The sequence below is a fragment of the Ranitomeya imitator genome, chromosome 5 (assembly GCF_032444005.1).
Source record: "Ranitomeya imitator isolate aRanImi1 chromosome 5, aRanImi1.pri, whole genome shotgun sequence".
Classification (NCBI taxonomy): Eukaryota; Metazoa; Chordata; class Amphibia; order Anura; family Dendrobatidae; genus Ranitomeya; species Ranitomeya imitator.
The window spans coordinates 126502332-126525029 of record NC_091286.1 but is presented as its reverse complement, the minus strand read 5'-3'; the positions used below and the strand labels follow the sequence as shown (position 1 = coordinate 126525029).

General features: G+C 43.7%; 1 protein-coding gene across 2 annotated transcripts in view; it reads right to left on the bottom strand.

Annotated features, from left to right (window-relative positions):
* ARV1 (ARV1 homolog, fatty acid homeostasis modulator) overlaps window positions 1-22698 on the bottom strand; it is a 49235-nt gene that overhangs the window by 22873 nt on the left and 3664 nt on the right. For both annotated transcript variants that reach the window (XM_069769132.1, XM_069769133.1), the window contains exons 2-3: window positions 21212-21338; window positions 3608-3727 (exon numbers count right to left, since the gene is read on the bottom strand). In XM_069769132.1, coding sequence (XP_069625233.1) covers window positions 3608-3727; window positions 21212-21337 — 246 coding nt within the window. In that variant the 5' untranslated portion in view covers window position 21338. The remainder of the gene's footprint in view (window positions 1-3607; window positions 3728-21211; window positions 21339-22698) is intronic.

Here is a 22698-nt window from a genome sequence, read left to right as displayed (position 1 = left end):
GACTGACTAAATACTTTTTTGCCCCACTGTATATATATATTTATTGGGCATGGAGGGTTAATCTAATAGGTAACTTTGTTTTCTCTTTTGCGTAAATATATTTGTAAACATAACATCTTACCTTTGTGCAAGCGCAATACTATTAGTAGATAGGGGTACTGCCTTTTAGCCCTGATTACTCTTACACATGGGGGCTGATTTAGTTCCGACCTTTGGAACACACTGTGACACGCATACAGACCGGCAGCAAGACAATTAATAGGTTTTCATTTCTGTTGCTTTGCGCATGCGCGTTGACATAGTTTCCGGCTTGTGGAACGCACAGTGACACGCACGCCAATTTACAGCATGCTTCCTCTTCCGGATACAGCGATCTTGTTCCCTGACTGCCAACACAGGTGTTGGTGATTCCGGTAATAGTAAGTGCACTTACTTCTATTTATAGCAGACTTGCAGCGCATTCTTCCATCTTCCCCTGACGAAGCTACAGATGGTAGCGATACATGTAGGGATGTCTCATACGGCTTGATTCGGACCCTTTGGCAAGTATATTTTCTGCTCACATGCATGTCTGATTGATATTCTAGGGAGGGTGAGGTGCTTTCATTTTTAATGCATTATATGTGAAGATCCCCTTCATCTTGGTTTCTGTCTTATTAAGACATTGATATATTATGAACCTTCCATGCTGACACATGTATATAATTATGTAGGTTATATTTAAGCCTTTACTTATCTATTTAGGACATCATATTGTTATCATAAATCACTGGATATTTTTGTTATACAGTGCCAGTGATTTGAGTGTTATTTATAGACATTTATCTATGTTACATGTGTCATCATGACCCAATATAGTCATGTCTGTATATGTTTTTAGTGTTTTTAATGTTCTATATGTATGTATGTGCACTGTTATTTCAATAAAGCCTTTTTCACAGCCTATAGTTTACTTGGGTAGAAAGCTTTTCCTATGTAAGAAAAATTACTGAATTAAAGAGCCCAGACCAGGTAAGTTACCGCACACAGAAATTCAGATGCTCTCTCAAGAGTCTGGAATTTAAGAACGACAAAAAGAGCCAGGATGGGAAAGGTTGTTTCCATACTCCAGCCCAGTGTTACTGGCCTAATAAAATGCATCTGGTCCAGCTCAGGTGGTAGTAGTAGTGTGCGAGGCTGGAGAAAGACAGAGCTGGTGAATACTATACTGTAGCCTGAGAGGTTTTTGCCATACCAAGTTGGTGATACCATTTGATTTACTTTGCCTTACCCAGAGACAGGGCTGTTTGGGTATTTATGTGCTGAAGAAAAAAATGTTTGGTTATTCATTTGTGCTAAAGAAAGGCTGTTTCATTTTGTAGCTGTAAAAGTTTATGAAGGACAATAAACTTTATTCTGTTTTGATATGAAAACCCAGTGTGAGCCAAAGCAGCTACCAGACACCTGAAATACACATGCAAATTCTTCAATTTCACTACAGTACAGATCAAAAAAACAAAAACGGAACAAGTATGACTTGTTTGGAAGAATTGCCAATAGAAAGCTTTTTCTTTCTAAAAAGAATATGGCAGCATGGCTAAAGTCTATAAGAGCTCTGGAACAATAGCCTTTGGACAGACGAGGCAAAAGTGGAGATGTTTTGACAGAATACCCTGCCCTACATTTAATGAAAACCAAACAGCATTAAGCTACTTACTGGTAGCGGCATTTCTCGGAGGCCCATGACAGCACGACGAGAGAGGGGATCCGCCCATTAGGAACAGGAAACCTACAGATACAAAAGGGCGGTACCTCTCCCTTGCTTCAGTTGTATTTCAGAGTCTTGAGAGGACTACCGCGGTTAGTGGTACACAAAAATATACACTATATACAGATTATATACAAAAATAGCAGACATCTATTGGGACTGGTATCATATTGTGAAATATATACATTTATATGGAGTGCAACCCCCACGTGAATAGGGAGGGAACTAAGGGTGCTGTCATGGGCCTCCGAGAAATTCCGCTACCAGTAAGTAGCTTAATGCTTTACTCGGACTCCCATGACAGCACGACGAGAGAATTACAGAGATGTAAGCTTCCTTAGGGAGGGACTATGGCCTGTAGCACCCTTAACCCGAATGTGAGATCAGAGGAAGCCCCCAAATCCAACCTATAGTGCTTAAAGAAGGTGGACGGGGATGACCATGTGGCCGCCTTACATATCTGGTCGATTGATACTCCAGACTTTTCCGCCCAGGATGTAGCCATGGCCCTGGTGGAATGCGCCCTCAGATTCTGCGGAGCCGGACCCCCACCTGCAGTGTAAGCCAAAGAGATAGCCTCCCTAATCCACTTTGCTAGTGTGTACTTTGATACCCTAAGTCCCTTTCTAGGGTTTTGGAAAGATAAAAACAACGCATTATCTTTCTTCCAAGTGTCAGTAATAGAGATGTATTCTAGCAGGCATCTCCTAACATCTAATGCCGGAAATGCTCCAGCACGCGCTGAGAGCTGTGCAGGACGCCGGGGAATGGAGCGCAGCGCTCCGGGAGCTCACCCACACGCCTGAGCCCGGCACCCGCAGCCCCACCATACCGCTGCACCACCAATGGGAATACTTACCTGCGCTGACGCTGATGGAGGCAGGAAATCCTCCGGACTCCGCTCCCTGCTGCGAACGCCACTGCCGTGAAGTCCAGCAAGGACCACCGTGGCGTCTCCAGGGATCTCCGCACCGGCCGAGGTAGGAGACCCCCCCGCTACCGTAATCGGCCGGCCGGCCTGGGCCTTCTGTCTGTAGGCACCCGTCCCCTCAGGAACAGGAAACCAACTGAGGCAAGGGAGAGGTACCGCCCTTTTGTATCTGTAGGTTTCCTTTCCTAATGGGTGGATCCCCTCTCTCGTCGTGCTGTCATGGGAGTCCGAGTAAATATGAATTATCAAGCACAGTGGCGGAGGGGTGGTAATTTGGGCTTATTTTGCAGGCACCTTACAGTCATCGAGTCGACCATGATCTTCTCTGTATACCAAAATATTCTAGGGTCAAATATGAGGTTATCTATCCAAAAGCTAAAGCTTGGTTGAAACTGGGTCATGCAACTGGACGATGATCTCAAGCACACCAGCAAATGTACATTAGAATAAATGAAAATAATGAAAATTAAGGCGTAGCAATGGCCGAGTCTAAGTGTAAGTCCAGACCTCAACTCAATGACCTTCAAGGGGATATTCGGGACTTCAAAAAAAAAAAAAAAGGCAAGTAGTCGCTAATAGAGGCAACTACCTGTCTTTTGTACCCGTCACCAGTCACTGACTGCTCCTGCCGGAGATTCAGCTGCTCCCTGCCAGAGAAGCAGTTTCTCTTCCTGTTGACAGGGTGGGGCTACCAGTGTCATGCTGATTGACATCCGGCTCTCTGCTGCCTAATTGGGGGAAGCAGGCTGTCAATCAGCATGACACCAGTAGTCCCACCCAGTCAACAAGAAGAGAAACTGTGCTTAGAATTAAAATAAGCACGTGTTAATGACATGCCTTTCCATTTTACAATATTGCTATGTACTAGTGAACACTTACTTCTATTATGAAAATAAATGAAATGTGCATTAGTTTGACATAAAACTTACATTGATTGCTGTATTGAACAGGATGTGTCGGTATGCTTGCACTTTACATAGCATGGCATTGATCAGAATAATGACCGGATCATATTCAATGTACTTATCCACAGGCTTTTGGCACGACGTCTAGTTAAAAACAGAATGACAGTATTTAAGTCACGTTATATCTAAAAATCAAATGTCAATAAAAGAGGGGCTGCCCAATACCTGAACACTCCTTTTAAATAAAGTAATTCTCCTTGTAAAACAAAAATAACATACTCCCCCAGTCCTCGCACACCTCGGTGATGTTAAACTGATGTCGGCACCAGGTCTCGCGTGATATTATGCCATGTGAGCTCTGCAGCCAATCAGCAGGTGCATTTGTGCTGCCGCCGATCTCCCACTACTTCCAATAGTGGTCAGTGATTGGCTGCTGGGCTCATGTGAAACCTGGGAAAGCAGGCACTGTCATCACTGGCAAGGAGCTGGTACTGGAGGAGAGTATATATTTTTATTGTGCAAGGGGGACTAATTTACTTAAAAAGAGGTGGTCCAAGTCGTGAACAACTCCTTAAATCTCTGGCAGTAAAAGGCTCCCCCAACTTTGACAGCAATAGACTAGAGAACAATACTATACCAAAGAGCTCATCTTTGAAGACTAGTCGGTCTGTGGAAATACTAAACTTTTCATTTAGCGATTCCTCTAATATATGATATAAAAAGTGGGTGTGGCTAATTGGAGGTGTGTCCTACCCACTCTCCAATCAGTGCTGACAGTGGCAGATTAGGAGGACACACCTACAGTGGAGAGTGCAGATTCCAGGAGTGGCCACATCGGTAGTCAGTAACTGTCAGAGCGCTGCAGGCTCCCACCTACATGGAGCTGGAGCTTCTCTAAATATTACGTGATGTCATTATGTTGTGTCATGATGGATCAATAACTTTGTGGTGGCCACCAATTAGAAAACCACTGGCTGGCAGGTAGTAGGAGGTTAGCAAGGCGATAGTCCAGCAGTCACAGATTAACCCCTTAGTGACAGAGCTAATTTGGTACTTAATGACCGAGCCAATTTTTGCAATTCTGACCACTGTCACTTTATGAGGTTATAACTCTGGAACGCTTCAACGGATCCCGCTGATTCTGAGATTGTTTTTTTGTGACATATTGTACTTCATGTTAGTGGTAACATTTCTTCGATATTACTTGCGATTATTTATGAAAAAAACGGAAATATGGCGAAAATTTTTAAAATTTTGCAATTTTCAAACTTTGTATTTTTATGCCCTTAAATCAGAGAGATATGTCACGAAAAATAGATAATAAATAACATTTCCCACATGTCTACTTTACATCAGCACAATTTTGGAAACAAAATTTTTTTTTGTTAGGGAGTTATAAGGGTTAAAAGTTGACCAGCAATTTCTCATTTTTACAACACCATTTTTTTTTTAGGGACCACATCACATTTGAAGTCATTTTGAGGGGTCTATATGATAGAAAATAACGAAGTGTGACACCATTCTAAAAACTACACCCCTCAAGGTGCTCAAAACCACATTCAAGAAGTTTATTAACCCTTTACGTGCTTCACAGGAACTGAAACAATGTGGAAGGAAAAAATGAACATTTAACTTTTTTTTGCAAACATCTTAATTCAGAACCATTTTTTTTATTTTCGCATGTGTAAAAACAGAAATGTAACCATAAATTTTGTTATGCAATTTCTCCTGAATACGCCAATACCCCATATGTGGGGGTAAACCACTTTTTGGACGCACCGCAGAACTTAGAAGTGAAGGAGCGCCGTTTGACTTTTTCAATGCAGAATTGGCTGGAATTGAGATGGGACGCCATGTCACGTTTATAGAGCCCCTGATGTGCCTAAACAGTGGAAACTCCACACAAGTGACACCATTTTGGAAACTAGACCCCTTAACCCCTTTACCCCCAAGGGTGGTTTGCACGTTAATGACCAGGCCAATTTTTACAATTCTGACCACTGTCCCTTTATGAGGTTATAACTCCGAAACGCTTCAACGGATCCTGGTGATTCTGACATTGTTTTCTCGTGACATATTGTACTTCATGATAGTGGTAAAATTTCTTTGATAGTACCTGCGTTTATTTGTGAAAAAAACGGAAATTTGGCGAAAATTTTGCAATTTTCAAACTTTGAATTTTTATGCAATTAAATCACAGAGATATGTCACACAAAATACTTAATAAGTAACATTTCCCACATGTCTCCTTTACATCAGCATAATTTTGGAACCAATTTTTTTTTTTGTTAGGGAGTTATAAGGGTTAAAAGTTGACCAGCAATTTCTCATTTTTACAACACCATTTTTTTTTAGGGACCACGTCTCATTTGAAGTCATTTTGAGGGGTCTATATGATAGAAAATGCCCAAGTGTGACACCATTCTAAAAACTGCACCCCTCAAGGTGCTCAAAACCACATTCAAGAAGTTTATTAACTCTTCAGGTGTTTAATAGGAATTTTTGGAATGTTTAAATAAAAATGAACATTTAACTTTTTTACACAAAAAAATTTACTTCAGCTCCAATTTGTTTTATTTTACCAAGGGTAACAGGAGAAATTGGACCCAAAAAGTTGTTGTCCAATTTGTCCTGAGTACGCTGATACCCCATATGTGGCAGTAAACCACTGTTTGGGCGCATGGGAGAGCTCGGAAGGGAAGGAGCGCTATTTGACTTTTCAATGCAAAATTGACAGGAATTGAGATGGGACGCCATGTTGCGTTTGGAGAGCCACTGATGTGCCTAAACATTGAAACCCCCCACAAGTGACACCATTTTGGAAAGTAGACCCCCTAAGGAACTTATCTGGATGTGTGGTGAGCACTTTGACCCACCAAGTGCTTCACAGAAGTTTATAATGCAGAACCGTAAAAATAAAAAATCATATTTTTTCACAAAAATTATATTTTTGCCCCCAATTTTTTTGTTTTTCCAAGGGTAAGAGAAGAAATTGGACCTCAAAAGTTCTTGTCCAATTTGTCCTGAGTACGCTGATACCCCATATGTGGCAGTAAACCACTGTTTGGGCGCATGGGAGAGCTCGGAAGGGAAGGAGCGCAGTTTGACTTTTCAATGCAAAATTGACAGAAATTGAGATGGGACGCCATGTTGCGTTTGGAGAGCCACTGATGTGCCTAAACATTGAAACCCCCCACAAGTGACACCATTTTGGAAAGTAGACCCCCTAAGGAACTTATCTAGAGGTGTGGTGAGCACTTTGACCCACCAAGTGCTTCACAGAAGTTTATAATGCAGAACCGTAAAAATAAAAAATCATATTTTTTCACAAAAATTATATTTTTGCCCCCAATTTTTTATTTTTCCAAGGGTAAGAGAAGAAATTGGACCTCAAAAGTTGTTGTCCAATTTGTCCCGAGTACGCTGATACCCCATATGTGGCAGTAAACCACTGTTTGGGCGCATGGGAGAGCTCGGAAGGGAAGGAGCGCCGTTTGACTTTTCAATGCAAAATTGACAGGAATTGAGATGGGACGCCATGTTGCGTTTGGAGAGCCACTGATGTGCCTAAACATTGAAACCCCCCACAAGTGACACCATTTTGGAAAGTAGACCCCCTAAGGAACTTATCTGGATGTGTGGTGAGCACTTTGACCCACCAAGGGCTTCACAGAAGTTTATAATGCAGAGCCATAAAAATAAAACAAAATTTTTTTCCCACAAAAATTATTTTTTAGCCCCCAGTTTTGTATTTTCCCTAGGGTAACAGGAGAAATTGGACCCCAAAAGTTGTTGTCCAATTTGTCCTGAGTACGCTGATACCCCATATGTGGGGGGGAACCACCGTTTGGGCGCATGGGAGGGCTCGGAAGGGAAGGAGCATCATTTGGAATGCAGACTTAGATGGATTGGTCTGCAGGCGTCACATTGCGTTTGCAGAGCCCCTAATGTACCTAAACAGTAGAAACCCCCCACAAGTGACCCCATATTGGAAACTAGACCCCTCAATGAACTTATCTAGATGTGTTGTGAGAACTTTGAACCCCCAAGTGTTTCACTACAGTTTATAACGCAGAGCCGTGAAAATAAAAAATCTTTTTGTTTTCCCACAAAAATTATTTTTTAGCCCCCAGTTTTGTATTTTCCCAAGGGTAACAGGAGAAATTGGTCCACAAAAGTTGTTGTCCAATTTGTCCTGAGTACGCTGATACCCCATATGTTGGGGTAAACCCCTGTTTGGGCACACAGGAGAGCTCGGAAGGGAAGGAGCACTGTTTTACTTTTTCAACGCAGAATTGGCTGGAATTGAGATCGGACGCCATGTCGTGTTTGGAGAGCCCCTGATGTGCCGAAACAGTGGAAACCCCCCAATTATAACTGAAACCCTAATCTAAACACACCCCTAACCCTAATTCCAACGGTAACCCTAACCACACCTCTAACCCTGACACACCCCTAACCCTAATCCCAACCCTATTCCCAACTGTAAATGTAATCTAAACCCTAACCCTAACTTTAGCCCCAACCCTAACTGTAGCCCCAACCCTAACCCTAGCCCTAACCCTAGCCCTAACCCTAGCCCTAACCCTAGCCCTAACCCTAGCCCTAACCCTAACCTTAACCCTAGCCCTAACCCTAGCCCTAACCCTAGCCCTAGCCCTAACCCTAGCCCTAACCCTAGCCCTAACCCTAGCCCTAACCCTAGCCCTAACCCTAATCCTAGCCCTAATGGGAAAATGGAAATAAATACATTTTTTTTTATTTTTCCCTAACTAAGGGGTGATGAAGGGGGGTTTGATTTACTTTTATAGCGAGTTTTTTAGCGGATTTTTATGATTGGCAGCCGTCACACACTGAAAGACCCTTTTTATTGCAAAAAATATTTTTTGCAATACCACATTTTGAGAGCTATAATTTTTCCATATTTTGGTCCACAGAGTCATGTGAGGTCTTGTTTTTTGCGGGACGAGTTGACGTTTTTATTGAAAACATTTTTGGGCACGTGACATTTTTTTATCGCTTTTTATTCCGATTTTTGTGAGGAAGAATGACCAAAAGCCAGCTATTCATGAATTTCTATTGGGGGAGGCGTTTATACCGTTCCGCGTTTGGTAAAATTGATAAATCAGTTTTATTCTTCGGGTCAGTACGATTACAGCGATACCTCATTTATATCATTTTTTTATGGTTTGGTGCTTTTATACGATAAAAACTATTTTACAGAAAAAATAATTATTTTTGCATCGCTTTATTCTCAGGACTATAACTTTTTTATTTTTTTGCTGATGATGCTGTATGGCGGCTCTTTTTTTGCGGGACAATATGACGCTTTCAGCGGTACCATGGTTATTTATATCTGTCCTTTTGATCGCGTGTTATTCCACTTTTTGTTCGGCGGTATGATAATAAAGCGTTGTTTTTTGCCTCGTTTTTTTTTTTTTTTTCTTACGGTGTTTACTGAAGGGGTTAACTAGTGGGACAGTTTTATAGGTCGGGTCGTTACGGACGCGGCGATACTAAATATGTGTACTTTTATTGTTTTTTTTTTTTTATTTAGATGAAGAAATGTATTTATGGGAATAATATTTTTTTTTTTTTTTTCATTATTTTGGAATATTTTTTTTTATTTTTTTTACACATTTGGAAAATTTTTTTTTTACTTTTTTACTTTGTCCCAGGGGGGGACATCACAGATCAGTGATCTGACAGTTTGCACAGCACTCTGTCAGATCACTGATCTGACATGCAGCGCTGCAGCCTTCACAGTGCCTGCTCTGAGCAGGCTCTGTGAAGCCACCTCCCTCCCTGCAGGACCCGGATCCGCGGCCATCTTGGATCCGGGGCTCGAGCAGGGAGGGAGGTGAGGAGACCCTCGCAGCAACGCGATCACATCGCGTTGCTGCGGGGGGCTCAGGGAAGCCCGCAGGGAGCCCCCTCCCTGCGCGGTGCTTCCCTGCACCGCCGGCACATCGCGATCATCTTTGATCGCGGTGTGCCAGGGGTTAATGTGCCGGGGGCGGTCCGTGACCGCTCCTGGCACATAGTGCCGGATGTCAGCTGCGATAAGCAGCTGACACCCGGCCGCGCTCCCCCCGTGAGCGCGGCCGATCGGCTATGACGTACTATCCCGTCCAGGGTCAGATAAGCCCAGGGCACCTCGACGGGATAGTACGTCTAAGGTCACAGAGGGGTTAAGGAACTTATCTAGATGTGTGGTGAGCACTTTGAACCCCCAAGTGCTTCACAGAAGTTTATAACGTAGAGCCGTGAAAATAATAAAATCGCTTTTGTTTACACAAAAATGATCTTTTCGCCCACAAAATCTTATTTTCACAAGGGTAACAGGAGAAATTAGACAACAAAAGTTGTTGTGTGATTTTTCCTGAATACGTCGATACCCCATATGTGAGGGTAAACCACTGTTTGGGTGCACCGCAGAGCTTGGAAGTGAAGGAGCGCCGTTTTACTTTTTCAATGTAGAATTGGCTGGAATTGAGATTCGACGCCATGTCGTGTTTGGAGAGCCCCTGATGTGCCTAAACAGTGGAAACCCCCCACAAGTGACACCATTTTGGAAACTAGACCCCTTAAGGAACTTATCTAGATGTGTGGTGAGAACTTTGAATGCCCAAGTGCTTCACAGAAGTTTATAATGCAGAGTCGTGAAAATAAAAAATATTTTTTTTTCCACAAAAAAGATTTTTTAGCCCCCAAGTTTTTATTTTCACAAGGGTAACAAGAAAAATTGGACCCCAAAAGTTGTTGTCCAATTTGTCCTGAGTATGCTGGTACCCCATATGTGGGGGTAAACCACTGTTTAGGCGCACGGCAGAGCTTGGAAGGAAGGAGCGCCGTTTTGGAATGCAGACTTTGATAGAATGGTCTGTGGGCATTATGTTGCGTTTGCAGAGCCCCTGATGTACCTAACCAGTAGAAACCCTCCACAAGTGACCCCATTTTGGAAACTAGACCCCCCAAGGAACTTATATAGATGTGTGGTGAGAACTTTGAATGCCCAAGTGCTTCACAGAAGTTTATAATGCAGAGTCATAAAAAAAATATATATATATTTTTCCACAAAAAAGATTTTGTAGCCCCCAAGTTTTTATTTTCACAAGAATAACGAGAGAAATTGGACCCCAAAAGTTATTGTCCAATTTATCCCGAGTACGCTGATGCCCCATATGTGGGGGTAACCCACTGTTTGGGCGCACGGCAGAGCTCAGAAGGGAGGAAGCACCATTTGACTTTTTGAGCGCAAAATTGGCTGTCGTGTTTGGAGACCCCCTGATGTACCTAAACAGTGGAAACCCCCCAATTCTAGCTCCAACCCAACTCCAACACACCCCTAACCCTAATCCCAACCTGATCCATAATCCTAATCACTAACCCTAACGATAATCACAACCCTTACCCAAAAACAACCCTAATGTCAACCCTAACCATAACCCTAATCAAAACCCTAAATCCAACACACCCCTAATCCTAATCTCAACCCTAACCTCAAACCTAACCCTAATCCCAATACACCCCTAATCACAACCCTAACCTTAACCCTAATCCCAAACCTAACCCTAATCCCAAGCGTAACCCTAATGCCAACCCTAACCCTAATACCAACCCTAATCCAAACCCTAACCCTAATCCCAACTCTAACCCTAACTTTAGCCCCAACCCTAGCCCTAACTTTAGCCCCAACCCTAACCCTAGCCCTAAGGCTACTTTCACACTTGCGTCGTTTGGCATCCGTCGCAATCCGTAGTTTTGGACAAGAAACGGATCCTGCAAATGTGCCCGCAGGATGCGTTTTTTGCCCATAGACTTGTATTGCCGACGGATCGTGACGGATGGCCACACGTCGCGTCCGTCGTGCACTGGATCAGTTGTGTTTTGGCAGACCGTCGGCACAAAAAAAGTCCAATGAAACGTTTTTTTGTACGTCGCATCCGCCATTTCTGACCGCGCATGCGTTGCCGTAACTCCGCCCCCTCCTCCCCAGGACATAGATTGGGCAGCGGCTGCGTTGAAAAACCTACATCCGCTGCCCACGTTGTGCACAATTTTCACAACGTGCGTCGGTATGTCGGGCCGACGCATTGCGACGGCCCCGTACCGACGTAAGTGTGAAAGAAGCCTAACCCTAAATTTAGCCCCAAACCTAACCCTAAATTTAGCCCTAACCCTACCCCTAGCCCTACCCCTAACCCAGCCCTAACCCTACCCCTAATTTTAGCCCCAACTGCTGTTCTCCTGCCGGCCAGCAGATGGAGACAGATGGCGGGCGCACTGCGCATGCGCCCGCCATTTTCTTTTCCCCGGCAGCCAGGAGGAGCAGCAGGAGGACCCAGGGACACAGGTGAGTATGCTAGGGTCCCCGAATCCCCCTATTTCTCTGTCCTCTGATGTGCGATCACATCAGAGGACAGAGAATTACACTTTACTTTTTTTTTTTTTGCGGTCGCCGGTAAATAGTTAATTACCGGCGATCGCAAAACAGGGGTCGGTAAAACCGACCCCGATCATGTTCTTTGGGGTCTCGGCTACCCCCAGCAGCCGAGACCCCAAAGATTCTCCTGGTGCCGGCCGGCGGGCGCACTGCGCCCGCCATTTTGAAGATGGCGGCGCCCACCGGGAGACACGAGGAGCATCGGGGGAGATAGGTGAGTATTGGGGGGCTACCTGGGACCCCTTTTTTCTGTCCTCCGATGTGCGATCACTTCGGAGGACAGAGAAATTAAAAAGAGATCGCGTTTTTTTGTTTTTTTTTGCGATCGCCGGTAAACTGTTAATTACCGGCGATCGCAAATGCGGGGTCGGTTAAAAACCCCCCGAATCATGTTCTCTGGGGTCTCGGCTACCCCCGGCAGCCGAGACCCCAGAGAAAATCCGACTCTGGGGGGCGCTATTCACTTTTTCCACAGCGCCGTTAATTAACGGCGCTGTGGTTTAAGTACCCTTAGCGGCCGCCGTTAAAAGGCGTATCGGCGGTCGCTAAGGGGTTAACAACTTTGCCGTTAGACTGGGTTCTTGCACGTCTTTTTGCCCAACTCTAGAGAAACCCTTTAAAAAAAAAAAAAAAAAAAGGATTGGCAACATTCTCCCCTGAATATACAGGGAATAAAAAAAACCTACAAATAAGAAAAGTAGGCCACTCACAGTTCATGGCCCAAAATAACTCAGATTATAGACTGAGAAACAAATACTATACTCTACACCAGGATTAAACAGTAATTTTATTAGATATACTGTCATTAAAAAAAACATAAAAACAAACTAATAAAGGTGGAAAAGCTGACAAAGAGAACCAGAGGACTGGGGTGTGGAGCATAGTACAGATGACACAGAAATGTGAGAGCGGTACATCGATGACATATAATGAAGTGCACAAGGGCTAAATGCCTAAATCACAGAGTATAGTAACACAAACGTGAAGCGTGCATATACCAATAAATATGAAGCACCAACACAACAGGCGCTCTGCAGCTGGACATACACTTTATCATCACCTCTTCTAAGAGGACAACGCTCACAATGGCAACTTCTAGCTTATGGGCAACCTACAAAAGTTAGATGAAAATGAATGACTGAAGGAGGAACCAATGAGTAACTCTAGATATATAAAGGCCCCTGAACCTTGATCTGTTCCGGGAGAGGGTTGGTGTCGTAGGTCATGGGTCTTCCAGCAGGACAATCACCCCAAACATACTTCAATAAGCACTGAGAAATTGATGGAGACAAAGCACTGGAGAGTTATGAAGTGGTCAGCAATGAATAAAGATCTACATCCCATTGAACACCTGTGGAGAGATCTCAAAATTGTTGTTGGTAAAAGGCAACCTTCAAATAGGAGAGAATTGGAGCAGTTTGCAACAAAAGAGCGGTCCAAATATCGTAGTTACTTACCGATAACGGTATTTCTCTGATCCCATGACGGCAACACGGAGAGAGAGGGATCCACTCTCAGGGACAGGAAACCTACAGGTGAAAAAGGCGGTACCTCTCTCCCACATCAGTTGGTTTACAGAGCCTCAACAGAACTTCAGCTGTAACTTAAATGGTTATCCAAACAAAAATATTGAAATCTTAGGCTTATCAGAGGCACCGCGTGACTAAATATTAATAACTAAACTTAGTGTGCACACCCACACGTGAGGGGAGGGAATGTTCGGGTGCCGTCATGGGATCAGAGAACTACCGTTATCGGTAAGTAACTACGATATTCTCTTACCCCCATGACGGCACCACGGAGAGAATGTCATAGAATGTACATTGGGGGGTAGGTTTAATCCCCACTCCTCTTGATTCAGCTGTGTTTGGCTTAAAAAATCTGCGGCCTGATTTTCTGTCCCTTTGATATGACGGGCTGACAGTGAGGACAGATTGTCCTCGACTAACAACAGGATAGATTTTGTTACCTCCATCAGTGCTTGAGATCTCGTTCCCCCTGGTGATTCAAGTATGCTACCACCACCCTGTTGTCCGAGAGCACCCTCACGTGGTGGGAATGGAGGAAGAGTAGGAAGTGATTGAGCGCACATTTCACTGCCAGTTCTTTCATGTTTGAGGAAGCTAGTTTTTCCTCCTCCGACCAGGGGCCTTGAGCAATTTGATTGTCTAAGTGAACCCCCCCAACCCCAAGGACTAGCGTCGGTGGTCAATGTGATAGATATCGGCCATACCCACGGAACACCCCTGGTTAGGTTGTCTTAATCCACCCACCAAGCTAGGGAAAGTATTGTTTGTGAGATTTTTAAGCGCTTTTCTAAATCCCCCTTCAAGCGAGATTCTGCTTCTAGTATCTCCCACTGGAGATCTCTGGTGTGACTCCGGGCCCATGGGACCGCTGGCATACAGGCTTTGCTTTGCGCAAAGTGACAACTGGGGATTCCTTCAATTGTGTCACCAGTTGAATCATGTTTGAAATTTTTTCCCCCGGAAGACAGCATTCTTGCCGTATTGAGTCTATCATTATCCCTAGGTACTGTTGTACTTGGGTTGGGACAATTCTGGACTTTGCTAGGTTCAAAATCCAACCTAGATTTGTTAGGGATGTCATCACTTTGTCCAACTGCTGACTGCAAAGGAGGGAGGAATTGCCAATTACCAGGAGGTCATCCAGATATGGGACTATTAGTATATTTTGCTCTCTTATGTGAGCCATGACCTCTGCCATTAGTTTCGTAAAAACCCTCGGGGCTATGGCTAGGCCAAAGGGAAGGGCCCTGAATTGGTAATGCTTTAGTTCCCCTTGCATTAATACCGCCACTCTGAGGAATTTTTGGTGATCTGAGTGGATGGGCACATGGTAGTATGCGTCTTTTAAGTCTATGAGTCAAAACAAGACGGATAAAGCGTTCTGACACAGGTTTATATTGTTTCCATTTTGAAACTCTGAGTCACTAGGTACTTGTTTAGCTTTTTCAGGTTTATGATTGTCCTGTAAGTTCCATCCGGTTTCGTTCAAGAAACAGAGGGGAGTAGAATCCTGTGCCCTTCTCCTGGTCTGGGACTTCCTGCAGTACGTTCTTTGTCATAAGACTCTGTATTTCCTTTTGTAGGCCCAGTTGCTCGGCCTCTACTTTCCTTTGTGGTGTCATGATAAAATGATGAGATGGCATCACATGGAACTTCAGTTTCAGCCCTGTCTCTATTATATTTAGTATCCATGCACTCCCAGATATTTTTCCCAGGCTGGAAGAAAGTATGTCAATCTCCCTCCCACCTGGGGCACACCTTCATTGGGGCTATTTTTTATCAGGTTTGTTGAACATGAAGACTTTTCCTTTAAATCTTTTATCCTCCCATCATTCTTTTTGATTTTTAGGGGGCCTTCTACGCATACATTTTCTGCCCCGAAAGAACCGTCTATAAGATTGGTTGGGAAACCCTGGAAAAGCTTTTTTCTTGTCCCTTGCTTTCTCAAGAATGTCATCTAGGGTAGGTCCAAATACAAATTCTCCCTCGCAGGGGAATGGAGCATAGTTTGGCTTTTGTCTGTAGGTCTCCCGGCCAACACTTGAGCCATAAAGCCCTTCTAGCTGCGTTTGAAAATGAAGCAGACCTTGCTGCTAGTCTCACCAAGTCTATAGAGGCGTCTGCTAGGTACGCAGCAGCTCCCTTCATTATTGAGACTGAGTCCAATATTGATTCTCTTGGTGATCTATCCTTTAGTTGTGACTCTAGGTGGTCTAGCCACACCATTAATGCTCTGGCGGTACATGTGGCGGCTATGGCTGGTTTTAACCTCTCACCGGCCGCCTCCCAAGAGCCCTTTAAGAATACTTTTGCCTTCTTGTCCATGGGGTCCTTAAGAGTCCCCATATCTTCAAAAGGCAAAGCTAATTTTTTAGAGGCCTTTGAATGGCGACGTCTAATTTTGGCGCCTTCCCCTAGAAAGAGCAAGCTGGGACGTCAAATAGGTATTTCCTCTTTGGCGTTAAAAGGACTTTCTTATCTGGCCTCTTCCACTCTTTTTTATTAAGGCTTATATTTTTTCATTTAATGGGAACGCTCTTAGTTTCCTTTGTTCTAGGCAGCTAAACATAAGATCTTGCGCCGAGTCTCCGCTAGCCCCATGGTTGTCCTAACTGCTTTTACCAAAGCATCTGTTTGTTCAATAGGGAACAATTGGGGCCCCCCTCTGATGATGAATAGGATGATTTAGAAGAGAGTGAACTATCTGAACTATACTGATCACTATCTTCCTCACCGGAACTCAACTTCGGGGATATGTGTCTGGATTTATGCTTCCTTTTTAAACCTTTAACGTTTTTTAACGCATCTTCCACCTGGGTTTTGATTAACTCTTTTAGGTCAGAGGCGAATCTTGGGGACTCTTCACATATAGTATTTTCTATGCATATAGCAAAGAGCTTTTTGACCCACGTAGCGGGTAGCTCTACAGAGCAGATTGGACACACTCTGTCTGGTTTTCGCTGCACATTTCTTCCCCTAAGAAGACACAATAAACCCCATTAACATAGTAACATAGTAACATAGTTAGTAAAGCCGAAAAAAGACATTTGTCCATCCAGTTCAGCCCATATTCCATCATAATAAATCCTCAGATCTACGTCCTTCTACAGAACCTAATTGTATGATACAATATTGTTCTGCTCCAGGAAGACATCCAGGCCTCTCTTGAACCCCTCGACTGAGTTCGCCATCACCACCTCCTCAGGCAAACAATTCCAGATTCTCACTGCCCTAACAGTAAAGAATCCTCTTCTATGTTGGTGGAAAAACCTTCTCTCCTCCAGACGCAAAGAATGCCCCCTTGTGCCCGTCACCTTCCTTGGTATAAACAGATCCTCAGTGAGATATTTGTATTGTCCCCTTATATACTTATACATGGTTATTAGATCGCCCCTCAGTCGTCTTTTTTCTAGACTAAATAATCCTAATTTCGCTAATCTTTCTGGGTATTGTAGTTCTCCCATCCCCTTTATTAATTTTGTTGCCCTCCTTTGTACTCTCTCTAGTTCCATTATATCCTTCCTGAGCACCGGTGCCCAAAACTGGACACAGTACTCCATGTGCGGTCTAACTAGGGATTTGTACAGAGGCAGTATAATGCTCTCATCATGTGTATCCATACCTCTTTTAATGCACCCCATGATCCTGTTTGCCTTGGCAGCTGCTGCCTGGCACTGGCTGCTCCAGGTAAGTTTATCATTAACTAGGATCCCCAAGTCCTTCTCCCTGTCAGATTTACCCAGTGGTTTCCCATTCAGTGTGTAATGGTGATATTAATTCCTTCTTCCCATGTGTATAACCTTACATTTATCATTGTTAAACCTCATCTGCCACCTTTCAGCCCAAGTTTCCAACTTATCCAGATCCATCTGTAGCAGAATACTATCTTCTCTTGTATTAACTGCTTTACATAGTTTTGTATCATCTGCAAATATCGATATTTTACTGTGTAAACCTTCTACCAGATCATTAATGAATATGTTGAAGAGAACAGGTCCCAATACTGACCCCTGCGGTACCCCACTGTTCACAGCGACCCAGTTAGAGACTATACCATTTATAACCACCCTCTGCTTTCTATCACTAAGCCAGTTACTAACCCATTTACACACATTTTCCCCCAGACCAAGCATTCTCATTTTGTGTACCAACCTCTTGTGCGGCACGGTATCAAACGCTTTGGAAAAATCGAGATATACCACGTCCAATGACTCACCGTGGTCCAGCCTATAGCTTACCTCTTCATAAAAACTGATTAGATTGGTTTGACAGGAGCGATTTTTCATAAACCCATGCTGATATGGAGTTAAACAGTTATTCTCATTGAGATAATCCAGAATAACATCCCTCAGAAACCCTTCAAATATTTTACCAACAATAGAGGTTAGACTTACTGGCCTATAATTTCCAGGTTCACTTTTAGAGCCCTTTTTGAATATTGGCACCACATTTGCTATGCGCCAATCCTGCGGAACAGACCCTGTCGCTATAGAGTCCCTAAAAATAAGAAATAATGGTTTATCTATTACATTACTTAGTTCTCTTAGTACTCGTGGGTGTATGCCATCCGGACCCGGAGATTTATCTATTTTAATCTTATTTAGCCGGTTTCGCACCTCTTCTTGGGTTAGATTGGTGACCCTTAATATAGGGTTTACATTGTTTCTTGGGATTTCACCTAGCATTTCATTTTCCACCGTGAATACCGTGGAGAAGAAGGTGTTTAATATGTTAGCTTTTTCCTCGTCATCTACAACCATTCTTTCCTCACTATTTTTTAAGGGGCCTACATTTTCAGTTTTTATTCTTTTACTATTGATATAGTTGAAGAACAGTTTGGGATTAGTTTTACTCTCCTTAGCAATGTGCTTCTCTGTTTCCTTTTTGGCAGCTTTAATTAGTTTTTTAGATAAAGTATTTTTCTCCCTATAGTTTTTTAGAGCTTCAATAGTGCCATCCTGCTTTAGTAGTGCAAATGCTTTCTTTTTACTGTTAATTGCCTGTCTTACTTCTTTGTTTAGCCACATTGGGTTTTTCCTATTTCTAGTCCTTTTATTCCCACAAGGTATAAACCGCTTGCAGTGCCTATTTAGGATGTTCTTAAACATTTCCCATTTATTATCTGTATTCTTATTTCTGAGGATATTGTCCCAGTCTACCAGATTAAGGGCATCTCTAAGCTGGTCAAACTTTGCCTTCCTAAAGTTCAGTGTTTTTGTGACTCCCTGACAAGTCCCCCTAGTGAAAGACAGGTGAAACTGTACAATATTGTGGTCGCTATTTCCTAGATGCCCGACCACCTGCAGATTTGTTATTCTGTCAGGTCTATTAGATAGTATTAGGTCTAAAAGTGCTGCTCCTCTGGTTGGATTCTGCACCAATTGTGAAAGATAATTTTTCTTGGTTATTAGCAGAAACCTGTTGCCTTTATGGGTTTCACAGGTTTCTGTTTCCCAGTTAATATCCGGGTAGTTAAAGTCCCCCATAACCAGGACCTCATTATGGGTTGCAGCTTCATCTATCTGCTTTAGAAGTAGACTTTCCATGGTTTCTGTTATATTTGGGGGTTTGTAACAGACCCCAATGAGAATTTTGTTACCATTTTTCCCTCCATGAATTTCGACCCATATGGACTCGACATCCTCATTTCCTTCGCTAATATCCTCCCTTAAAGTGGACATTAGACAAGACTTTACATAGAGACAAACCCCTCCTCCTCTCCGATTTTTACGATCCTTTCTAAACAGACTGTAACCCTGTAAGTTAACTGCCCAGTCATAGCTTTCATCTAACCATGTCTCGGTTATTCCCACTATGTCAAAGTTACCTGTAGATATTTCTGCTTCTAGTTCTTCCATCTTGTTTGTCAGGCTTCTGGCGTTTGCGAGCATGCAGTTTAGAGGATTTTGTTTTGTTCCAATCTCCTCGCTGTGGATTGTTTTAGAAATGTTCTTACCTCCCTTCTGAGTATGTTTTCCTGGATCTTCTTTGTTCAAGTCTAATGTTTTTCTTCCCGTCCCCTCTTCTTCTAGTTTAACGCCCTCCTGATGAGTGTAGCGAGTCTTCTGGCGAATGTGTGTTTCCCAGGTTTGTTGAGGTGTAGTCCGTCTCTGGCAAGGAGTCCATCGTACAAGTAATTCACACCGTGGTCCAGGAATCCGAATCCTTGTTGTCTGCACCATCGTCTTAGCCAGTTGTTTGCATCAAGGATCCTGTTCATTAGAATATGAACATTCACGGAGGTCACTTACCCTCCTAATGTAATGGGGATACCGGTTCTGGCCTAGGAGCTGTATCCTCGATTTGAACCGCTGTTTGTCTCCCGGATCCATCGGAGCCTCTGCTGCGCTGGGATCCTGAGCTGCGACGCTGGGAAGAGGCGTCCTGCTGCTGTCGCTGCTGCTGGCGCTGATGCTGCTGGTGTTTTTTTTGAGGGGACTGCAGAATTTCTTCTGTCGGCTGCTCCTTCTCACTCATGGTGAAATTGGTTGAGCACTGGCGTTTGGTTGCCTTATATTTCCGGGAAATGACCCCTGCGCCTGCGCACTCTGGACTCCCAAGGAGCCTTGCGGTTAGCTCGCGCGCGTGCGTGTGTGTCACCTTACCGGCGCCCGGCATCCAGGAGTGTCGGAAGAGCTGGGGCAGCCGCGGATGCAAAAGTTGCGGCACTTCCTATAGGTGACCGCCGCCACCACCTCCCGGTCCATGGACCGGCGGTATGCCACCAGGCGGCCGCCGCCACCTATTACCGGCCATTATGGATTTTGAGGGAGAGATTGACTGGTTCCTTTTCACTGCCTCTCCCCTGCACACGCACAGGGCCCGCCGACCCCGGATCGTGGCCTTCGGGGAGGGAAAATCCACCACATCCGAGGCAGGGCCCCCCGCTGCCTGAATCCGGCTAGATGGACCCCCGGCATCCCGCAACAACAGGTATGCTGTAGGTTCCCTGTCAGGGACAGGAAACCGAACTGATGTGGGAGAGAGGTACCGCCTTTTTCACCTCTAGGTTTCTTGCCCCTGAGGGGCATCCCTCTCTCTCCGTGGTGTTGTCTTGCGGGTAAGAGAAATTCCAGTTCAGAGGTCTAAGAAGATTGTTGATGGTTATAGGCAGCAATTGATTGAAGCTATTTATTCCAAAAGGGTGTGCAACCAAATATTAAGTTGAAGGTGTCAATAATTTTGTCAGGACCATTTTTGAAGTTTTGTGTGAAATTATGTCCAATTTGCCTTTGTTTATTCGTTTGTGTTGCTCCAATACACACTAAGGAAATAAACATGTGTATAATAAAACACATGTAATTGCAATAATTTTCTGGGAGAAATACTTCATTTTATGAAACAATTTCAAGGGTGCCAATACTTTTGGAAATGACTAGGTCTATAGATCATATATTTATCACAAGCGCTAAAGCCTTACTTCCTTTTTCATGATTCTAGTTACACTGACCCGACATCTTCAGAGGGCTCTCCTACTTTATTTGTTAAAGTCAATGGGGCTGTAAAGTGCCTATATGTATTGGTGGCAAGTATCACCTAACCGCAATGATATATTTCCCTTTGATTATTCAGGTTGTTTCATTCTCCAAGGAAAACAAGCCAGAAACACCCCTAGTACCTAAAAGGAGAGCATGCCCCCCATTCATTACTCACGCAGATAGTGATCTTTAACACTCCATGCTTGTAGTCTCTATACAGCTCAGTGGATTCCTTATTGCATTCAATGCATCTGTAGACCGACTTCTGATTTACGCCCATGACGTCCGAATGAGCGTTCATTCTGTAATGCAATAAATGAAAATTACAAGTAGCCTCAAAACTTTCATCATAGGACACATTCTGTAATAACTGATCCCAATATAATGAAGATATCACTTTCAAGTGTCCTACTATGTCAGTCATGTTCACCTGCAGCCCGAGGGCCACACACGTGTGGCCCACAATGCCGTTCTGTGTGGCCCCCCAACCATATGGACAGGAAAACGCTCTGTCTAACAGGTTAACTATATGTGAGCAGCCCCACACAAAAGAGGAGTGGCAGCAGCTGAGGAGCAAGACTGATGGGTAATAATGGTAGACATCTCTGGAGGCCTCATACACCAGGGATATGGGGTCTCTTTAGAAAAGCAGTGTGTGAATTAGACCGGTGGTCTTCCGTGTCTGTGGCTATCATCACTGCAGTTTATGGGAACTGTGAAACATGAGGCAGTAAGGAAAAAACCCACGATCTATTGTAGAAAGCCATTTGCATGCATCACCTATTAGTTTTACTGGGAAATGTTCAAAATAATGTTAAAGAAAAACATTACTGTGTGCACGAAAGGAGATTTGCCAATTAAGATCAGTCAGAAACTTATTCAAAGAGTATTTGACACATTATTTATGTGGATTTAGGAGTGGAATCTACTTCTAAATCTTCATCAGATATTTGTGAGTATCATTAAATTACAGATTAGTGGAGGCAAAAGTCCTGGAAGTAGAATTTCAGACATTTCTGGTATATACTTTCAATGTGCCACAACAGGTAGCTTTAACTTGTACTGCCTCCGGATCGGTTCAGAATGACAATGGGGCCCTTGGACAAGAAAAGGGTTGTGCACCCTCGTATTAGTGCATATGGATGCTATAAATGGGGGAATCCTCCCTCTAAGGCCACGTTCACACGTTCCGTATTTCGGGAGTTTCTTACCTCAGTATTTGTAAGCCAAAACCAGGAGTGGGTGATGAATACACAAGTGGTGACGTGTTTCTATTATACTTTTTCTCTGATTGTTCCATTCCTGATTTCGGCTTACAGATACTGATGTAAAAAAACTCACCAAATACTGAACGTGGCCTAATATTTAGAGTTGCCACCAAAGATCAGTCCTCGTTCTGGTGGATATGACTGATCCACGTATTCATTGGCCACCAGAGCAAAATGTATGGTGATCTGTTGATCTCCAGGTTGGCTTTATTCTACAAAGAGGCTGCCATGATCTTTTTAAAAGTAATTGCTTGCTAATCACTGTTTTAAAAGTAAAAAAAATTATCTAAAACTTTAATCTGTTAAACTTTAGAGGCCATATTCGTTGTGTAGCCCCGGCCTTCGCGACATACCTTGGCAGACACCAGCCTGAGCACCCTCTATTCGGAGCTCG